This window comes from Harpia harpyja, chromosome 21 (genome assembly GCF_026419915.1).
Source record: "Harpia harpyja isolate bHarHar1 chromosome 21, bHarHar1 primary haplotype, whole genome shotgun sequence".
Lineage (NCBI taxonomy): Eukaryota > Metazoa > Chordata > Aves > Accipitriformes > Accipitridae > Harpia > Harpia harpyja.
The window spans coordinates 752,092-773,209 of NC_068960.1; the positions used below are offsets into that span (position 1 = coordinate 752,092).

Below are 21,118 nucleotides of genomic sequence, written 5' to 3' on the forward strand. Positions count from 1 at the left end.
GATTAAAACCTCCCCCCGCCCCCAGACTTTATCCCGTTCATTCCAGGACTCTGCTAGCAGTGATTACAGCTGGGGGAAGCCATTTAGCTTTTAAGCACCACTCCATCCTGCTTAAAAATGCATTTCAGAATCAAATGAGTTTGTGCAGCATGGCCAGGGCTGGCTGCTCTGGCTGGGCAAGAGAATTAGGACCAAAGTAGCTTGAGTCAGAGTCAAAATTAAATTTATTGTTTCTGGCCTTATTCAGAATACAGTGCATTTACAACTGATTAATGAAGCTTAACAGGAGTTTCAGACTCAATTCAAGGCAGCTTGGAAAGTCTCTGCTTCCACCCTTCTGTCTGACAGGCACTTTTGGACTCTGCTGCCCTTGGGAGACCCCACACTTCGGAGCTGGGAGACCTGTGTTGAGTTTGGTGGTGATGAGCTGAGGGGCTGCGGGAGCTGGCATCAGCCTTCGGAAGCAGCTCTGAGGCCAGGGCAGCTGAAGTGCCATTAGCTGATGGGACTGAGTATCACATCCATCTTCCACATCGCCAAGCCTGTGGCTCTCGCTGGGGCCAGGATGTTGTGAGGGCTGCACCAAAGAGGAGCGAAGGAGAACCACCTGAGTGCTGACAGCCACTGCAGTGATGCCAGAGCCTTTGGCATTGGCTGGAGCAGGAGAGAGGATGCAGTCCCAGTGTGCTCCTGGTGTTTGGGAATGGCCAGGTCCTGCTGGCACGTGCCCTGTCACAGTGCCCGCAGCGGTGCTGGGGGACGTGCCACAGGTCTCTGAGCACCATCAGCCCTGACCCCCATCCTCGCACCCTCCTGGCCCCTCACTGCTGCCCACAGATCTGGCTTGGCTGCATCCCTTGCTCCTCCACTTCCTGGCTGCGAAACACTGAAACATCCTTTTTCCAGCTCCAAGTTTCCTGCCAGGTCAGGGAGAACGGGGAGACACTCGAGCAGCAGACCCTGCGGCAGACGCTTCGTGCAGGCGTTCAAGGACATTGCCAGGGCTGTGAGGCTGGAGCAGCTCAGCCCCAGCTGCCCCGGGGCACTGAAGATCCCCCCCATCCAGGTACATGTACTGCTCAGCCATCAATTCCCAGCACAAAGGAAGGTGGCAGTTTGTCAGCCCAGAATCAAAAGGTTGTTAATGACATACATATTAGACACAGAAAACTGGATTAACAATGACACTTTGGCCCTGAGGGCTTTTTTGGCTCTGGAAATAAATACTAACCTTGATCTCTTCTGTCTACAACCTGAAGACATCAAGGGCAGAATACCACCTTTAATCTTATTTGCTGTTTCCAGTATGCATTTTATTGCTTCTCTTTTTTCCTATAGGTTTCATGTGTTCCTGGCACAGACTTTCTTTGTGTATTTCTGTAATAATCTCCTGATCCCTATGTTTCTGCAACCTTTCTCTTTTTGCCTGCATGTCAGCTGCCTGTGCTTGGGATGAGCCCTTGGACCGGGTCCTCGCTGGTGAACCCACCGAGCTGGGAGCCCCTCGGCAGCAGTTCTTGCCTGCTGTCCATTCGTGGCCCTGGGTGATCAGTGCCTCGGGGGGTGGGGGGGGAGCAAGGTGAAAGGACTGAGGGATAGGGACAAGCTCCAAATCCCTTCCATGGTGTTTGTGTCATGAATGCTGTCTGGCCACAGTCCCTGTGAGCTGGGCGCTGCTTTGGGCAGGGTGGGAACAGAGGAGCAAGAGATGCTTCCTGGGGGCATTGGGAGAAACTGTCCTGGGGCAAACCAGCATCCAGGAGCATGCAGTGAGCTGCAACTGGCCTGGGAGGGACCTTCAGGGTTAATGCTGGGCAAGGCTGTGGGGTCTGGAGCTGCTTTGGTAAATCCCACCCCAGCAGGGAGATTGGAGAGCTTGGGAGTGATGAAGGAGGAAAGATGGGAAAGATCAACTTGGGAAGAGAGCCAAGAACCCAGGAGAGGTGAGGAGGAGAGGGGGGCACCGGCAGGACCCTGAAAAGGGGCCAACTGAGGCAGAGGAAAGAAGACAAAGGAGAGGAAGGTGTAAGGCTGGCAGCAAAATGCAGTGCCAGCTCAGTTCAAGAATGGGTGAAGGGGGGCAAAAGAGGAGCCAGGACCTTCCCTGGAGCTCACAGTCATTCTTCCAGCTGCCGTGCTGCGAGGTGCTGGCTGATGAGAGGGGAATCTCCTGCAGTGATTCAGAGGGCTCCTTCCTCCCTCGATGCCAGGGCAGCTCCAACAGTGGCACGGTGCCTGGCTCCCGCCCCACGGGGAGGATCCCACTCGGGGCTGACTCCTGGGGCTCCTGTTAGCACAGGTGGCAGGGCCAGGAGCGTGCCAAAAGTGCTAGAAAGCTGTTGTTTATGTGGAGTGGGGTGTAAATAGCAAACACGTCACGGAGAAGACATGCCCTGCAAAGATACAAAGACTGAAAGCAAAATTGTCAGCTTTATAAAACATTCCTCCCTTGTAAGCAGAGAAACCTGGAGGTGTCTAGGCATCCACACCAGCTTTATTTATCCAGACGCCTCTAATGTTCATGCTTAAGCAATGTGTTTGCTGCCGAGGCTGGATCACCACATGGAGGCAACAAAATGGCTAAAAATGGAAAAAGCAACTTTTCCACAGCTTTGGCAGTTTGTCGTGGAGCGGAACTGAGTGATGGACACCTCCTACCGCTGGAAGGGGAGCCTGCCGATGCCCGGCCCCTCGGGTACGCCTGCTCCTGTGCTCCTGCCCTGCTATCACTGCCTGGGCAGAGCAGTGTCCCCTGGCTGAGGGGCTGAATCCCTGCGGGCTCCATCAGTGCCTGCTCGGTGCTGTACTAGCTCAGGTGGAGGGTGTACGGCCCGGTGGAAGTACCAGATGTGGGTGAGTTTACACCAGCCAGGAACAGCCCAGTACTGGCTGGCTCCTCCAGGCTGACACTGGATGCACGGCTCTGTCTCCCTATCTTGACCCACACAGAGGTGCTGGTGCCCAGCCCTCCTGGGTAGGAACTGCTGTTGCACAGAGCAGCAAATGCAGTATGCAAGATCCCTGTGGGTCACTTCGGTGTGTCAGGATGATGAGGTTGTCCCCATGAAGACTCAGCCCCTGTTTTTAGTTCCAGAGCTCTCCTGAGCCAGCAGGCTCTTTCTTCCTTAAGAAACTATTTTTAAACTCCTAGGGAGATCCAATTCCACTGCTCCCACACCAGCACAGGTGAAAGAGGCTGCAGAGAGCACTGCTTTTCAGCCATTTCTTCCATCTTTCTTTACATCTGCACCGAGTTCCTGGGTGTTGCACAAGAGGAAACCTCATCCTGACCCTGGACTGGCTGCCAGGGAGCCAGCAGCTTCCTTGTTTGTGTTGGGCTGGCACTTCTTGCCTGTCTCTCTCCATTATCATCCTTCTTCCCAAGTAACAAGACAAGTAGTTTTCTGCAGCTGAACAAGCTTTCTGTGCTGAGAAAGCAGGGACGATGACTGTTAATGTTTAAGCGGTGCTGCGCACAGCCCTTTGGCTTTACCATGAGCAACCAAGCAGAAGCCTGGGATGTCAGGGCGTGAGAGGGAGGGAAGCCGTGTCAAGCAGAGGGAGCCAGAGGGGTGGGGATGGAGCAACACGCTGCACCCGCACCCTGCAACAGCCTTGTGGTTTTCCTGGGTCAGCCTGCTTGTAGGGCATCGCAAACCAGACAGGCGAGGCTGACCATCCCCGGCCTGGCAGAGAAATTTAACTCTTTCATCATCTTCAAGCCTTTCCTTCTCGCTTACCGGAGGCACCACAGCGGCCGATGGCTGCTCTCCCTGTCCTTGCTGAGGACAGAAATCGTTGCTGCCGTGCGGGGCGGCCCCTCCTTGCTCCCGTCCCCTCCCTCGGAGGAAGCCGGCTGCGGGGCAGCGCGGCTCCGGCACCCGGGAGAGGGGGATCCCCGGGGACCGGCTGGGCGGGTTGCCCCACAGCTGCCAGCTGTGCCCGGGCACGGCTCTCAGCCCCGTCTGCCCGCCTCCCGAATCGGTGCCTGCTCACACCCGCTCCGCTGCCGGTTCGCGTTCCCGGCCCGGGGGCCGTGCGGCTGCGGGAGGCTCCGCTCCCGGCCCGGGCTGGGGGGGGGGGCAGAGGCGGGGGTGCCCCCGGCCCCGCACCGCTGCTCTGGGTAGTTGGGGACTCGCTGCGGGTTCAGAGCTGCCCGCGGGGCCGGGCAGGACAGCGGGCGCCTCCGGCCCTGCCCTCCCGCCCCGGCGGCACGGCGGAGCCCGGGGCACCGGCCGGGGCGGGACGCTCGCACCGGGGCCGCGCCCGGGCAGGGTGGGGTGGGGTGGGGCGGGCGGGGGCCGGGCCCGGCGGGGGAGCGAGGCCGGCCCCGGTCCCGCGGCAGCCCCGGCCCGGGCGGGAGGGCTCAGGTCGGCGCGGCGGGTACCGGCGGCCCGGCCCGGCCCGGGGGAGGCTGCGGCCGCCGAGCGATCGCGGGGGCTCCGGGAGGAGCTGACGTCAGGCGGCCCCTTAAATAGCAGCGCAGCCGCCTCTGCCCCGGCACTTCCCGCGGAGGCGAGCGCCGGAGCCGCCGCCGTCCGAGCGCCGAGCCCAGCCCAGCCGCGCCCGCCGGGGATGGGAGCCGCGGCGGCGGGGCCGCGGGCGCGCAGGGGCCGGGGCGGCGGGCGCAGCCCCCCGGGGCGGCCCGGCCGCGCCGCCGCGTAGCCGCGGGACATGCCGGAGCGGCCGCGCAGGGTGCGGGGCGCCGCCGCCGCGGGGCCCCGGGGGCAGCGGCGCGCCGGGCCGGGCCGCGCCATGCCCGGCGGCGCGGCCCCATGGAGCCATGGCGCATAGGGCGCCGAGCGGGCGGGCCCCGGCTGCGGCTCCGGCTCCGTCCCGGCGGCTGGCGCGGAGGGTCCTCGTCCTCTTCACGCTGTCGCTCTCCTGCTCCTACCTCTGCTACAGCCTCCTCTGCTGCTGCGGCGGCGGCCCCGCCGCGCCCCGCGCCCGCTGCGCGCCCTCCCGCGCCGCCGCCGCCGCCAAGAAACTTCTGCAGAAGTCGCGGCCGTGCGGGCGGCCGCCCCCCGCCGAGCCCCCGGGCAGCGCCGCGCCCGCCCGCCGCCCGCGGGAGCCCTCCGCGCCGCCGGCCGGCAGCCCCCCGGGGCCGGCCCGCCCGGGCGCCAAGCGCCTGCCGCAGGCCATCGTGGTGGGCGTCAAGAAGGGCGGCACCCGCGCCGTGCTGGAGTTCATCCGGGTGCACCCCGACGTGCGCGCCCTGGGCACCGAGCCCCACTTCTTCGACAGGAACTACGACCGCGGGCTGGAGTGGTACAGGTGAGGGCACCCCTGCGCCGCCCGGCCGGCGGGAGCGCGGCCCCGACCGGTCCCCCCTCCCCGTCCCTCCCGGGTCTGGGGTCCCTCGGCGCGTCTCCGGTCCGGTCCGGTCCGGTCCGGGCGGGCGGCCTTGTGCTGCCGGCGGAGTCTGTCGCCCGGCCGCACTCGGGGAGTTTTCCCTCCTCCTCTTCCTCCTCCTCCTCCTCCTCCTCCTGCGGGGCCGCGTGGGGCCGGGCTGGCTCCGTGGGAACATGGCTGCTGGAGCCCCCGCCAGCGCTGCGGCTGCAGCCGCCCGAGTCCCAGCCCTGCCGGGAACGGGCTCTGGAGCCGGGACGGTGACAGGGTTCCCACCCCGTCACAGGGAACACTTGCCCGTGAGAAGGGGCTTCTAAAACGCCAGTGAATGACTGGCCCGCGGGACGGCACGGCTGCCCTCCCCGCAGCCCCGCTCGGGGTGCCTCAGCACCCTTCTGCCGTCGGGTTTTACCTCTGACTCCGTCAGAGGGGCAGTCCCTGTCCTCCACCGTCCTGTCTCTCTGAACTCGGATGAGTGCGGCTCTACCTTAGGTATCTCATAATTTGCAGAGAATGGCAAGTGCATGTCCAGCAGGAGATGATAGGATTTTAATTTCAGTAAAGGCTTTTGTGAGGAGCTCAGGGGTGCTCACGGAAAGGCATGGAGTACCACGTGTAAGTGGGTCACAGCGCCCGTGGGCTCATTCCCTATGGCCCCACAGCACCTGTGGCCCCACACTCGGTGCTGCAGGCAGTTCACCCCTAGCTCCCCGCGGTGTCCAACCCAGCATACCGGTGGTTGTTTGCTGCGCCGTTACGGAGCGCTGCAGGAGCTCTGGGCTGCTCTTGGGCAGGGCCACGGTGCTTCTGCTGGGCATCAGGCTCAGGAGGCAGAGGAGGGCTCAGTCTGGCCCCGGGTGCCTGCGGGCTCGCAGCGGGGGAAAGGACACCTGGCACAGTCAGTGCATTGGAGCATCATGGCAGGCGGTGGGAGGCAGCCCGAGGGGCCACACACGGAGCTCGCTTGCCCCTCCATCTCAGCAGCGGTTTCCCAGTGGAGATGTCCCCTGTTCCAGAGCAGGGCAGTGCTTGTCAGCTGCCAAGCAGGTTGGGAGGCACCGTGACATGGTGCTCGCTCCCAGCTCTGCTGGGGTCCTGGTTTGTCTCCTTGCTGGGCAGGTGTGAGTCGTGCCTGTGGCACAAGGATGCCGGTTTCTGACCATGAGTGGGTCAGAGCTTCTCTGAGCAGCACCTGCCTGCTGGGCACTCGGCTGGTGCTCTGGCCCTTGTAGCTGGGGTTCATGCCTGGGGAGGCAGCTCAGGCACTGCACGGGGAGGGCTGTCTGCAGACACAGGCAGGTCTACTGCCCTGTGTTGTACTTGGGTCACAGTGGACCCTGCAGCTGCGAGTGTTCAGCTCCTTTTGCAGCGGTACCGGTGGCAGGTGACAGGAGAGCCAGAACAGGCACAGGTGGAACTCTCTGAAGCTGTTTCCCTCTCCTAAGGCTGTCCTGCAGCATGCCCAGTTCCTCCTGCCCTTTGGAGAGGAGCTGCAGCAGTGTCCTTTGCCTGGTCTCAGCAGGTCTATGTCATTCCCCCACCCTCCCTCCGACATCAGACACTGTCACCCATCTCGCAGCACCTAAAAGCAAACAGCTGGGAGCAGCCCTGCAATACAAGCGTGTAAGGACAGGAGCAGCAGTGGTTTGTTTAAACCAGAGTAGCAGGATGGGCGATGGAGCAGGACATGGGTCCTGGCTGAGCTCCTCGCTCAGAGGGCAGCTGCGTGTGCTCAGTGCCTGGCTGGCAAGCAGCCCCTCTGATCCTGAGCTGGGGTGCCCCCGCACAGTCCTTGGCCCTGCAAGCTCTCCAGGCTCTTCTTGCACGCGCATGCTTCCCATGCGCACGGTCGGTGTGGGGAATTTGGGGCTGGGAGCCTCACGGGCAGCACACGACTGACCCTCTGGGCACGGCTCCTGCAGAAGCCAGGGCAGTGCTTGCCAGCGCCCGTCTGAATGAAGAGAAGGGGCTGTCCCCGGGACAGGCCCTGCCTGGGGCACATAAGGGCACCTGTGGGCACCCGGCGTGGTGCTGGTCCAGGAGCCGTGTCCCCCTCCCGCACACCCTTCAGCACCGCCGAGCAGCCGATCTCCTGCCCCGAGCCGTGGTTCAGCCTGGGATCCTCCATGTGAAGGGACTTGTCTGTGACCAGGAGGGACGCAGCCTGTGACAGTGAGTGGCAGTGGTGACAGGCAGCTGCTGAGCGAGGCAGGGGCAGCGATGGGAGCGCAGCCGGGTGAGCAGCCTGCTGCCCAGGGCCCGGCTTTGCATCTGGATCGATGGAAAGATCACGCTGGAGCAGCGGAGACTCCAAATTAGTTCAGCTAAAACAATTAAATGACACTTCCCTGGTTTTATTACTTTTTCTTTTTAACCTCACGAATGTGCCAAAACTTAAGCACAGAGGCCGCTAATGTATCAAACGTGGAATTGATTTTCCTCCTTGCAAGTGGAGCAATTAAATGTGGAGCAGGTCTAACCCGCAGTGTGATGAGCTCCTGTCGCTCTGCCAAGAGGCCGGGGAGCAGGAGAGCAGTGTCCTGCCGACGGCCGTGTCCCGGGGAAGGGCAGAGCTGACCCTGGGAACTGCTGGCTGCGAAGGGCTGCCCCACCGGGACCCCGGGGCGGGGAGGCTGCTCCTGGCCTGCCTGGAGGCTGTCCCCAACTGCCAGCTGGGGAGAGGTGATGTTCCCGTGCTTGGGGAGCACTGCGGTGCGGTGGGGTCTCTGCAGGTAGCCTGGAGCACAGACCCCTTGGAAAGGCAAAGGCTTTCCCCATCGTGAGCAGAGACTTCGCCTGCAGGAGCCCCTGGCTGCTGTGATGGCCGAGCGCCCGGTCCAGCTCCATGCTTCCTATTTTGTGCCCCAGTGGGGAGCTGGGCAGAGGGACCAAGTAGGTCTTCGATGCAGTTGAGAGCAGTGCAAGAGCTGAGCTCCTCTGATGCTCAGAAAACATCAGTTCCTGTTTTTCCACATTTTCCCCTGCCCCGGAGTTGGTCTGACGTGGAGGTGGCAGAACCAGCAGGAGGGGACATCTCCTGATCTGCCTGTCCTTGCCGGCTCCAAATGTCGTGCTTGCTCACAGCTGCTATTTTCGTGGTGCCTCCTGTCTTAGCTCCTGCCATCGCCCCAGTCAGCCTTGGCTCCCTCTGCTCTGGGAGAGAGCACGCCAGGCAGAGCCAGACCCCTCTGCTTATCCCCCGTGCCAGACCACCGCCCAGGAGCTGCCTGCTCACCGACTTCAGACCCAAAACACCCGTGCTGCGCCCAGTTCCCATCAGCCTCTCTAATCCACCTCATTAGCTACAGATACACTACAGGAAAGGTATTTTTAGCAAGATCTGTTTTAAGACAACTGAAACCAAACAGCCAGCTACTGGGGAATATCGATTCATTACCAATCCTGGACTAAATGTTCAATATAGAGCTTTTTCCTACTGCAGGTAGCGTGTGCCAATAACCTTCAATATTTTCCAGAACACGGGGAAGACAGTGTCGTTTAATTTGCGGTTAACTTTGAGCAGTGACTCTAATTACAGCATCTCAGGGTGCAGTTTTACTCCCTAGAATTCCTGAGTAACCCTGTCAGATGCTCCAGCGTTATTTTCACAGAGAGGGGCTTTTCCTAGCAGGTCCAGCTGCAGGCTGAGCCCGGCTCCTGCCTGGCAGGCTCCGCTGTGCCTCTGTCTGCCGGAGCTGGGCCAGGCGGCAGGCGCGGGCGCAGGGGAGAGCCTCGTCTGGCTCCCGTGCGGACCCACCTGCCTGAATCCTGTCCCAGGGACCGCGCTTGGGCCAAGCCCTGGCTTCCCCACGTGCCGGTGCGACAGGTCCCCGGGAGCACCCACGCTGCTGGGGCTCTGCCCCATTCCCCCCCCCCGTGCCGCCTTTGGTTTTGGGGTGCTCCTGGAGCTGCCGCAGCACGAGGAGCGCTGCTGGCCTCTGAGCGGTGGGCACTGCGGCTGCCCTGGGGGAGCAGACCCCGCCAGCCGGGGAGCATCGCCTCGCCGTCCCCCGCCGTCCCTCTGCCTGTGGGAGGGAGAGGAGGGAGCGTGCAAACCCGGCTTCTGCACTCCGCCTCGCTAATTGCTCTCTGCTAATGGCCAGGTTGGCTCACGCACAAATGGGAGCCCATTAGGCTTTGCCCAACGACACGGACTGTTTTGTGGGCTTGACTGACAGTGCATTTTGCTAAAGTTAATTAGTAAGAAGAGAGGAAGGCAGCAAGCTTCAAGGATGCTTTGAAATTTCCTTGACTTCAGAGAGTGCCCTGGCTCTGAGGAATGGGTACAAAACCTCCTGCAGAGACTTCTGTGTGAGGAGCTGCCCTGCAGGCAGCGTGTTCCCTGGTCACTGCCTTGCCTACGTCTGCCTGGGGCAGCGGTCCTGCCCTGCTCTCCTCTGGGTGGGCTTGGGTGCTGCACAGACCCTCGCTCAGGTCCCGGGAAGGCTTCCCCTGCCAAGGTGCTGGGAGAAACGCAGGGAGGTAAATCCACGCAGGGCGCCAAGCCTTCAATATTAATGAGGTGTGTTCTTGCTCTGTCTTCCGTGACCTTGTTTGTAAATGCTGCAATTTGTTCTAACCTTCCCTTCGGTAGCACGAAATCCAGCTCGTAACCTGGCGTGGCTGTGGGCACAGATGCTTGGTGAAGCTGACAAGCGAAGGACACCGGTCCCTGGTGACCTTGGGTGTCCATCGAGGTGCTGTCTATGGTATCTGCCATGCAGTGCGTGCTCCAGGGATGGCTGGGGCATGTGTGCTACCCACTGCCGCCAGGCTGGGAGCAGGGACCAGGGCAGGCTCCCGGGGCAGGTGGTGCCCGAGACCCTCCGGCAGCACAGCCGGCCACCCCGGCATGCGGCTAGCAGCACCCAGCCTTTGCGGCTGGAGACGGGTGTCTGCAGCCCTGGATCCTCTGCATGATGACCGTGTCCCAGGTGCGTCCCCGGCAGCAGGCGTGTTAGATGTGGCTGGAGCTGCTCTTTGTCGGCGCTGGCGTGTGACGTGGGGTCTGTGGGACCCGACGCTGGGTCGGTGTGGTTCGTTCTTGGTGCCGGCACGTTGTCCCATCCTTTTGCACACTCCTGAGCACTGGAAGATCACCAAGTGGGCAACATATCTCTGACACCAGCTTTTAATTAGGTTTTTAAAATTTTAAAATGCAGCAGCTGGGGCATATTGGGTGATTTTTTAAATTTAATATTAATTTTTAAAGTTTCACCTATGGAAGGACTTGCCTTGGAAATGGGAGATGGGGAGACCCCAGCCTTTCTCGCTGAGCCACGGGGCCTCACCCAGCAGGTGGGCTCACACCGGGCTGGGGTGCGTGCGCTGGCTGGGGGGCTGTCTGCCCCGACCCAGCTGTAGCAGCAGGGCCGGCGAGCTGGGTTCTGTGAGCATCGTGCTGGGAAGCCCTCGCGTCCCACTGCTTCCCAGCCGCACTCCCCTCGGCACTGGCCTTGGGTTTGTTGGACCCTCACCTGCTGCTGGACGGTCATTTAGGATGATGGGAGTTACACGTCGGCTCGTGTGCATGAAGGGCGTCGGCAGTGTGCCCTTTGGAAAAGATTTTGTTGACTTAAAGGACAGCACAAATCTCTGGAGCATTTAAATGATTAAAAATGAATCAGCAACAAAGTTAATTACTGTGTTCACACTGCTTTTATGCATTGAAATGTCCCTCATTAGCTGTCTGTGAGCACTGGTGTAAATTCTTTGAACATAAACATTTATTAAAGGCAGCTGATCCATCATTAAATCTGAGGCTGCCTTAGTGCAGGGTGGTGGCAGCGGGGACGCGGGGCCGGGCCAGCCGCTGCCTGGGCCACAGTCCCTCGGGGCCACATTTCCCCGCTGCGGACACGGTGCAATCCGTGGAACTGTGCGGGCTGGGAGGATGCAGCGAGTCCATCCCGCTCAGCATTGCAGGAGCCCCGCTCCCCGGGCCAGCCTGCTCCCGGCCCCATTACTGTAGTGCTGCCAGCCTTAGTGGGTCAGGGGAGGGGACGCGGCTGCGGCGCTGGGGGGCCCCAGCCTGGGGGATCCCTGTTTGCCCCGTGAACCCCTCGCAGGGGTCTTTCACTGCAAAGCACCAGCTGTGCAGCTCTCGGCCGGGGTGTCCCTGTGTCCTAGACGTCCGCTGCAATGTCACTCAGCCAGGGAGAGCTTTTCATCTTCTTCACACCTCAGCTTCTCGCGTGCTTGACCCAGTTTTGCTTAAACCTCCATGTAGCCTCGCTTGAGCTTTCATCTAGTGATGCTGTCCGTGATCCCGCTGGGCCACCAGGCGAGAGTCAGTGGTGGCTGTCAGGTGCGTGCACCCACAGCACGGCACAGCGTGGCACGGCACAGCGTGGCACGGCACAGCCCCCTCGGCAGCGGGCAGGGAGCTCAGGGTCAGGCTCCTGCTGCGGTGCTGACTCCCGTGCAGCAGCCGGGCTCACTCCGCCATTGCGGGTGGGATTCTGCCTGTGCCTTCCCCTGCTCCTGCCGGGGCAGCGCAGCAGGGATGAAGGGCGGGCTGTGGCATGGGGAGGTGACCTGCCATCGGGTCGAGGTGGAGTGGTCCCACAGGACCATCCTGATGCCAGTCTGCGCTCTTGGAAGAGTTTCTGTGCTTGTCTCCAACATGTTGAGCTGCAGCTGGAGACGCGCTGGCAGGCCACCCTTCTCCCAGCTCCCCGGTGCCACACGGAGCAGTGACCCTCACTGCTGCCTCAGCACCCTGCGAGCCCCAGCCGGCCTGGCCCCACCGGGAGGGTGGCGAGCGGGTGGTCGCTTGTGCTGGAGGATTTTGGCTCCCAGCCTGGCGGGCTCCCCTCTCCCTGCCTGTGCGCGGGCAGCGTTCCTGCGTGCAGCTGCTGAGCCTGTGACATCAGCTGGAAGAGGGAAAGCGCACAACCCTCATCACAAGAGCCAGCACTTGGGATTTTTTGCCAAATTAAACAGTTTGGTTTTATGCCGATGAGTGGATGGAGTCCAGGATTATGCACACGTCAGTCTGTAGCCTCTGAGGAGAGCCCGGGATGCGCCTGCCGCGTCCTCGCACGCAGCCAGCTGCAGCAGGCAAATATTTACCCGGGAGCTGCCCTGCTCTCCTCCGTGCTCTGCAAGCTGGATGGAGGGGCTGGTGCTGTAACGGGATTATTGGATGGGTGCTCCCCCCACGCACGCTTATCTGCAATATCTCAATCATCTGATGAATTTTTGTACAAATTCCTCCCTGGAAGAGTGTTTCACGCATGTTCGACATCAAAGCAGTGCAGCCAGCAAGGGAGCACATGTTTCTTTAATGTGGGAGTGTTGTAGGGGCCGTGGGGTGCCCAAAGGCAGATTATAAGAAAATTAATAATTCAGGTCTAGGAAAGGTGCTGGTGAGAAGTTAACTCCTTCAGGGCGAGGCACTGCCTTCGCACTGGCACAGCCGCAGCTGGGGCTGGGCTCTCCGCTGCTGCTGCCCCACAGCCATGGGGCCGTGGGGGCTGCCCAGGGATGTGCCAGCTCCCAGGCACCGTGGGGCATAGTGATGCTGGCTCGGCCGCGTCAGGGGAGAGCAGCTCTTCTGGGTCTGTGCCAGCGATGGGATGTACCCGACGTGTGGCCCCTCTCCAGTAACGTGGGCAAACACAATCTCTAAATCTGCAGGTTGGAAGGGGGCATTAATGCCCATATCAAATGGCACTAAAGGGCTTTAAGAATTGAGTACCTATAATGAAAATAATCTCTAATTCAAGAGGAATTAAGGCTGTCTCTCCAGCTAGAGTAATGCGCTGAGCGGGGGATTTGGCTGGTGCCGGGGATGCCCCCCGCTCCCCCTGGTACGCTCAGCAGGTCCTACTGCGTGGGAGCCCCCAGCCTCGGGGTAGTGTCTGTAGGGGCACGTCGAGCATAGGTCCCTGCAGCGCCCGGCTGATGGGCTGTCCTGGGGGGAGCTGTGATGCCCCTGATAATTAAATGCCTCTGCTGATCAGAGCATCGGCCTTCTTGGCAAAAGCAATGAAAAGCAAATGAAGTGAAAAGCCTGTGGCTGCTGAATGGCATCTGCGGGGAATGAGGGTGCGCTGCATCCCACCGTTACTGCTGGAAGAGCTTCAGACACCTCCCGCCGAGGCTCGTCCCTCCTCGGAGCGGACCCACCCCGCACATCCCTGGAGCGATGCTCCGTGGGCCGAGGCCATGTCTCTGGTCTTGCAGCTGCGGGTGGGTGCGGGCAGCGGCGCAGGCAGCAGCTCCCGCCCGGTCAGGGAGCCCGGGCTGGGGCAAAGCACGGCATCCTCTGCAGAGAGCGGCAGGGCTGCGCCGGCGCTGGGCACGATCCCTTGTGGTTCTTGTCTCCCAGGCAGTCGGAGGGAGCTGGGTGCAGGGGAGGGACAGGCGGCTCTGCTCTCCAGCCCACGGCGTTGCTGCAAGGCCAGAGCGGAGTTTGCTCCACTATGTCCCTGATGATTTCTGTGCAGAGCTGCCCTGGTATTCTCTCAGCATCAGCGTTTTTGACCTCCTCCGTTTCTGCCGCATGGCAGATTCCCATCACCAGGATATGGTGCGGATGGCTTGTGGACCACTGCCGGGTGGAGAAAGCCTCAGTGTTTCTCCAGCCTGACCATACTGGTGGGGAGAGGGCTGGCAGCAGCTGGTGTGACACCAGCATGGGCAGCACTGTCACGCTGCAGGGGAACCGGAGGGGCCCTGGAGGGGAGGGCTGGGGACGAGGGAAGCGGCCTCGCGCTGCCCTCCCAGACCACCAAAGTCACCCCCCCGCCTTTCCCACGGCAGATGCGACCCCCCAGCTCCACCGTCACGGGGGGACCCTTTATCTAGCAAGGTTGTGAGCGTGGCCATGCCATCCGCCTCCCAGCAGCACCATCCTTGTCCCTGGTTCAGGAGGAGACGGCTGCTGACCGTCCCTCGGCACCCAGCAGCTCTCCCAAGAACGGCGGGTTTGGTGTCTCCTCTGCACCCCACAAGTGCTCCAGCCATCCCTCCCTGCCGGTGTCGCCGGTACGTCACCGCCACCGTGCTGGTGTCAGCTCTGGCACTGCCTGGCAGAGGCTCGCTCAGCATGCACCAGGAGCCGGTGCCGAGGCTGTCTGTGGAACTTTAGCAAAGTCACAGGCACCCAGGACGGGTCCCCAAAGCAGCAGGAGCGGCTCCTGCCTGAGCCCTGGCCGTGCGGTGCCGCAAGCCAGTTACCAAGAGCCTTCACACCTAAACGCGCGAGCCTTGGGCTTAAAACTATGTGACATGCTATTTGTATGCAAATAACTCTGTGAATGCAGAAGTCCAAAAATATCATTTTAAAGTCAACTGTAATTAAGTTTGCAATGCATTTCCCTGCTCTTGCAGCCCTGGGGATCCCGCCGTTAACGTAAAGATGAATGCCTGGATGACATTTCTCCCCCTTGCATGGTTTCACTGGTGATTTATTTATCTATTCGGGTTGTGTTTTGTTGTCTCAGCAGTCTCTGTTGTTCAGGAACAGCAAACACTGGGAGTCCATTTAAAAAAAAAAACAACTCTTGTCTCATTTCAGTAATTTACTATGCAGAGATTTTGTGTTTTTCGTAATGGATTAGAACCTGTAATTTCGTTTTTTGAATACATGGACCTAATAGCTCACGTAATGAAAGTCTAACAAGCCTGAAGATGAGCCATTAATGAAACAGCAGTTTTATGATTCTCCGCCAATATATTGTAATAGTGAATCACTTATAAAGCTGTCCCGTGCTGATTTATGATGAAACTTGTTTGTGATAACGGAGATACAGCCGTGGTGCCTGCCACTAAATTAGCATTTCCTGACAGTCATTAAACAATGGGAATCATAATCTGGATTTATGGCGTTTGAAGCGGAGCAGTGGGAAAGGCCAATTAAGCCACGTCTGTGCTCAGGTACCTCTGTAAAACAGCCCTGTTAATTTATGTTAACTAATCAGTTTGGTCTCTTTCAAATGAGGAAACCGGTCAAGTGCACGTGAGGGTGCGCAGGCTGGCTGCCATGCTGCCCCGTCCCTTCGCGCAGCCCCGTCCCCTCACCGACGGGGCAGCGGGGCGGCAGCTCCGGGGCCACGTGGGGCAGGGGGGCTGCAGCCCTGTGCCAACACCCGGGGGAGCGAGGCTGGGCTCGGCCATCGTCCCCAGTAGCTCCCCAGCAACCTGGCGCAGACCTCTGGGCACGTTTCATCAGTATCTCTCCGCGGGTCTCTTCCAGCTGCTCATCTGGTCCCCCTGGGCCACGGTCTCTTCTTGTCCCCACGTCACCTTCACAGGGAGCGTCCTGTGTCCACCAGCGACCCACCACCCTCGGTGCGTGCTGCCACCCTCCGCGATGTCCCCGGTCTTCCATCGCGGTCCCCTTGTCACACAGGATGTTGTGGGCTGCTGTTGCATCTCCTCCCAGTTAGGGCTTTCATCGAGTTTCTACAGAGCAAGCCCCAAAGCTGGTGGCTGTGGACCGTATTTTAGGGACCCTGGAGGTGTCTGGTCTCGGTCACTGGGCTGATGCAGCTCTCAGAAACACCCATGTTGCAGCATGCCAGCGAGGCAGTGTGGCCGTGGTGGTTGTGCAGGGTTTATCCCATGAATAAATCAGTGCCTCACTCTCTCGAGCTGAATTGCTGCAGACAGGGTTGCTGATGTTTGCTCTCCCTGAGAGCTTCTGTCCCGAGGCCTCGCTGCGTTACCCAGACATCCATAGCTCCAGGTCTATTGAAGTGACTGTTGTACCAGCTCCTCCCCAGATCCTTCCCCGGGTCCCCTTGCAAGGGTGAGCATCTGCTGGGGTCCCCGGCCGGGGCAGACCTTGTCTGGGGGATGTGCATTGCAGGGGAGCGGGGGGCTGACACGGAATCCCACGAGCTGAGTTAATGACGTGCCTGCTCATGCAGCGGCTGCTGCCGGTGCCATGGGGCTGCCAGGGTGCGGATGCGGCTGGAGGGCAGCAGCCTCGCTGCCCAGTCCCCCTCACTGCAATGCGCTTGCTGTGCACTGAAGCACCTTCCCGCGTTCATGAGAGGAGCAAGCCGGCTGAGCTCACCCGTTCCTTTTGGAAGAGCGCTGCTGCATCCCTGGAAAGGTGCGGCGGGAGGTGACTGACTTGGGGACACCTGTCCTGCTCCCTGGGGCCCCGTGGCCAGGCTGCCTGCGTGCTCTCTGGCAGCCAGTGTTCTGGGCTGCTCTGCTCTGGGCATGTGTGGGCACCTCGCGTTAAACATACTGGCTCTCTTTTAAAGGAAACACTCCTGGGGGCACTTTTCACAGTTCCTTGTAAAATTCTCCCCAGGCAGTGCCTGACTGTGCCTCTCAGCCTGTGTTCTGCTGCACAGCTGAATCCAAATCAGCCAGTTTATGAACAGGAGCCACCAACTCGTGCTGCAAGGTGGGAAAAGTGACAGATGCTTCTGAGCTATGAACGTAACGGCAATAGAAGGTGACCTTCCAGCCTGCGCCTCTCCCCGAGGGGCTGGGGCAGGAGGGCAGCAGCCCCGGGGCAGGCGCCCGGCTCGCTATGGCACTGCTGCTGGGAAGGCTCCTGCGTGCCCAGAGCTGTTGTGGCAGCAGCACGCTCCCTGGCATGGATGCTGGTGCCAGTCGGTACCCGTGGGGCGCTGGCCTCGTCCTGGCTGCTGGCATTCCCTGCCCACTCCAGGCAGGTGCTCCCTGCCCGTTCCCTGCCCACTCCAGCGAGGGGACCCGGGGCGCCATGAATCTGGCTGCAATGGATTTGATCATTTACTCTAGTAATACAGGACCAATTTATAAATCTTTCCATCCCATTAGTTTTTATTTGATTTGGATGTTCACATGTCAAAGCAAATTATTTAATTAGCGCTAAGCTGGGCTGCAGGGATGCTACATTTTCCCCCGCTCTGGTGCTCCCTCCCTGGCCTTGCAGCCCAGCTCCCTTTGCCAGAAAGAAACCGGTGTACGCAGGACCCCATCTCAGAGCCCTTGGGCCTGATCAAGCCCTGGCAGTGTGGGTGATACCCTCATGGGCACGAGCCCCACGTCCCCTGGCAGCCCCTTGCTCCTGGCTCCCACCGGCGGAGCAGCACAGCACCCTGGGGCCTCGTCCATCACCCCGCAGCTTCCCATGGCGTGGTATCACATAGCCACCACGCTCCTGCATCCCGGCCCTGGCACCGTTTGCCATCACTGGGCACAAGGATTGTGTACAGGCAGCACTGATTTCCTGCCCGCCTCCAGGATGAAGGCAGAGGATGAGGGAGCTGTGCTCCCGCTGGGTGCCGGAGACTGGCACACTCCTGGGCTAGCACCCTCCTCTGCCCTGGGCACGGCACTCGCCACGGTGCCGGCGGCACAGGGTGTGCAGGAGCCTGGGTACGCTGTAATGTGATCGGGGAGGAAACACGCCACGTAATTGCAGTAATTCTGGAAGGAGCCACTATAATTTCTTTTGCAAATGGCAACTGGTATAGGAATGGGGTATGAAAGGCTGCAGCAGAGGCTGTCTGCTGGGTGATGCATCCATGCGAGCGACCGGGGTGGGTGGCAGGACCCACTCCCCTTCCTGGCTGCAGACTGAGCTCCGGTGCTTTCCTTGCATTGATAACAACTTTACTGCTGATGGGGACAGAGCAGCCCTGGCTGCTGCGCAGCGGCAGGGTCCCCAGCAGCCTGGACGTGCCCTTGCCCTCCGTCCTGCCTGGCTCTGGCCTCCCTTGGGAGCTGAGCATCGGTGCCCCTGTCCTTTGCGTGGGGGGGGTCCCTTGGGGCTGGGATGGACCCGGGAGACAGCCACGGCTGGGAGCCCTCTGCACCGCTGCAGGAGGGAGCTGTGCCTGCCTTGTCGTGCCGGGAGGGGACACCCCACCAGCCCCACGTTGCGGACACCACCTCCCGGTGCCTGGCCCGGCTCCTTCCTCACTATCACCTTTTGCTTCACTTGCAGGAGCCTGATGCCGCGAACGCTCGACAGCCAGATCACGGTGGAGAAGACCCCCAGCTACTTTGTCACCAAGGAGGCACCACGGCGGATCTTCAACATGTCCCGGGACACGAAGCTGATTGTGGTGGTGAGGAACCCGGTCACGCGGGCCATCTCGGACTACACACAGACGCTCTCCAAGAAGCCAGACATCCCCACCTTCGAGGGGCTGTCCTTCCGCAACCGCAGCCTGGGGCTGGTGGACACCTCCTGGAACGCCATCCGCATCGGGATGTATGCCGTGCACCTGGAGAGCTGGCTGCAATACTTCCCCCTCTCCCAGATCCACTTTGTCAGCGGGGAGAAGCTGATCACGGACCCAGCCGGGGAGATGGGCAAAGTCCAGGACTTCCTGGGCATCAAACGGGTTATCACGGACAAGCACTTCTACTTCAACAAGACAAAAGGCTTTCCTTGCCTGAAAAAGTCGGAGAGCAGTGGCTTGCCTCGCTGCCTGGGCAAGTCCAAAGGCAGGACTCACGTGCAGATAGACCCCGAGGTGATCGAGCAGCTTCGGGACTTTTATAGACCGTATAATATCAAATTCTATGAAACAGTCGGGCAGGACTTCAGGTGGGAATAAGTGTCCGGGAGCAGAGCTGCGGTGACATGAGGCTGCAGTCTTCCATGAGGGGGGGCCCAGGAGGGCTAGAGCCAGGACCCCCCGGCCAGCCTGTCCTGCCCAGAATCCATGAGCAGAGGCAGGTGGGGGGCTTCCCTGGCCCTTGGGAGGCCGGGATGCTCCAGGGCCAGCCAAGACGGGGAAGACACAGAGTCCTGCCACAGCCACTGAGGGATGCGTGCCCAGCGGGCATTGCCCATCCCGGCAGTGCTGTGGCTTGTGCCATGGGGTCGCATTTGATTTTACTGCCACATGGTCCCTGAGGCCACAGTGATGGCCCTGTCGTGCAGGCTGCTCCAAAGCACATCCCTCCTCTGCGTCCCAAAGCAAACGGGCGCTCCTGGACACCCCCAACTGCGGGCAGCGGCCATGGGGCTGTCCCTTGGTGCCACGTCCCACCATGGTGCTGGAGTGGGCAGAGCTCTGGCCGCTCCACTTTGCCTTCGTCACTTAAGCGCAGTGTGTAACCATGAGGACTGAGATGTATCTGCTTGAAAAAGAAGTCTATGAAAAACGTTGTACCAATATTTTGTCCTGTGAATAAAGCACAGAATCCTGCTGTTACGGGTACTTTAGTGGCACTAGTTTCCTTGTTCAGCATGTGATCCCTTTGTGTAAATAAAAGCGGCTACCACCGGTCCGTATGCATGGGCTTTTCTTAGGGCAAGGCTGGGCAGCCCCGTGCTGCTGGGGGCCGTGCAAAGCCCCACTGCACCCATGGGTCAGGCGAGGCGGCAGGCACGGGGCTCGGGCAGGACGGCGGATCAGCCCGGCACAGCGAGGAGGGGACCTGTGGCACAGCCCTTCGCAGGGGTAACGGCACCGCTCGGGAGTGACGGAGGACCCCGGGGTTAATGCTGCCTCCTGCCAGGCGCAGGGGCGGACGCTGCATTAAACGCAAGCAGCAGTAATTTATGGTTGAATTTAATGGGCTGTTCTATAGGAGCCCACAATTACATTGAAATGTCAAGTGCTGCACGCTTTGCTAGATGGCCCCCCCTAGCCTGTGCACACTTCCCGGTGCATTAGTCATGGTTGTCCTTTGATTTACCTCCCCAGAGGCTGCAGCTGACCTGGGTGGAGGTGCTGCACCATGGGCAGGCTCTGCAGGCAGGGACAGGCAGCCCTGGCAGATGCCCTCCCCTCCCACCCTGCCTCACCTGCACGAAGCGGAGCAGCAGCCGCAGCACCTGCAACGCGGTGTTGGGGAAGTGCCTCAACGCACACGTGCCCCGGGGAAGCTCCTACGGGATCTCACCCAGCCACAGGAGCCGGGAGCTGCCGCACCTTCCCAAGCAGGGCTGGAGCAGAGCCCCCCCGTGCCTCCCCGCTGCACCCCAGCCCTGGTCCCTGCGGGTCCTTGCGGGAGGGTCCCTGGTCCCCACCCTCAGCACCAGCCCAGCCGCTGGTCCCCGAACCCGGCCAAGCCCCGCAGCAGTGCAGTATTGGGTGGCACACAGGCAGGAGCCTCTCGCCCCAGCCGGGTCAGCCCCCTCGCTGCCCCTCCTGCAAGCACTGCACCGCTCCCCGTGTCTCTGAGCCGATCCTGGGACCAGCCACCCTCTGACTGCTGGCGCGTTCGGGGACAGGGAATTCTCCCAGCTCAGCATCCTGCCTGGAGCCGAGATTGATGGGCTGCATCCTTGGGCGCTCAGAGGCAGGTGCAGCATCACTGTGCTCCTGGCTCAGCACTGCTGTGCTCCCGGCTCAGCACCGCTGCGGGTCCAGCTCAGCACCTTGTGAGCAGCTGGGGGGGCCTGGGGGCCCAAACAGCTCCCGCAGGGCTCAGCTATGGGGAAGAGCCGCTGGGCACGGCCAGGCAGCGTGGGGTCCCAGCCTGCCATGGGAATGCCTGCTCTGTGGATGCACACACGTAGCCCCATCCTATCCTGCAGCAATCCATCTTACAAGCCTGTTAGCAGGCCCTGTAATGAGCACCGCTGTTCATGAATATCAATAACGGTTCTTGTTGGAGTGGTGTTATTTGCCTTTCCGAGTGCTGGACTGTTTGAATCATCTATTGATTTTTGTAGTAAATCTCAGGCATTTCTGTCAAAGGTTGCAATTTACCACTAGCATCTAAATCACAGCCCAAGCCTTCAGCCTCTCCCCCGTGCCCACACAAACCCGTCTCCATGCCATTCTGCAGCTGGGCTCTCTCCGCTGCAGGGAGCAGCCGGATGGGCCAGGAGGCTCCCACCACGTTT

The 21,118-nt window shown here is 60.7% G+C and overlaps 1 protein-coding gene across 1 annotated transcript; it reads left to right on the forward strand.

Moving 5' to 3' along the window:
• The first annotated feature begins 4,684 nt into the window (after positions 1-4,684).
• HS3ST2 (heparan sulfate-glucosamine 3-sulfotransferase 2) lies at positions 4,685-19,555 on the forward strand. The gene is made up of 2 exons (XM_052773042.1): positions 4,685-5,274; positions 18,254-19,555. The coding sequence occupies exons 1-2, from the start codon at positions 4,784-4,786 to the stop codon at positions 18,870-18,872; spliced, it is 1,110 nt and encodes a 369-aa protein (XP_052629002.1). The 5' UTR covers positions 4,685-4,783; the 3' UTR covers positions 18,873-19,555.
• Positions 19,556-21,118: the final 1,563 nt, after the last annotated feature.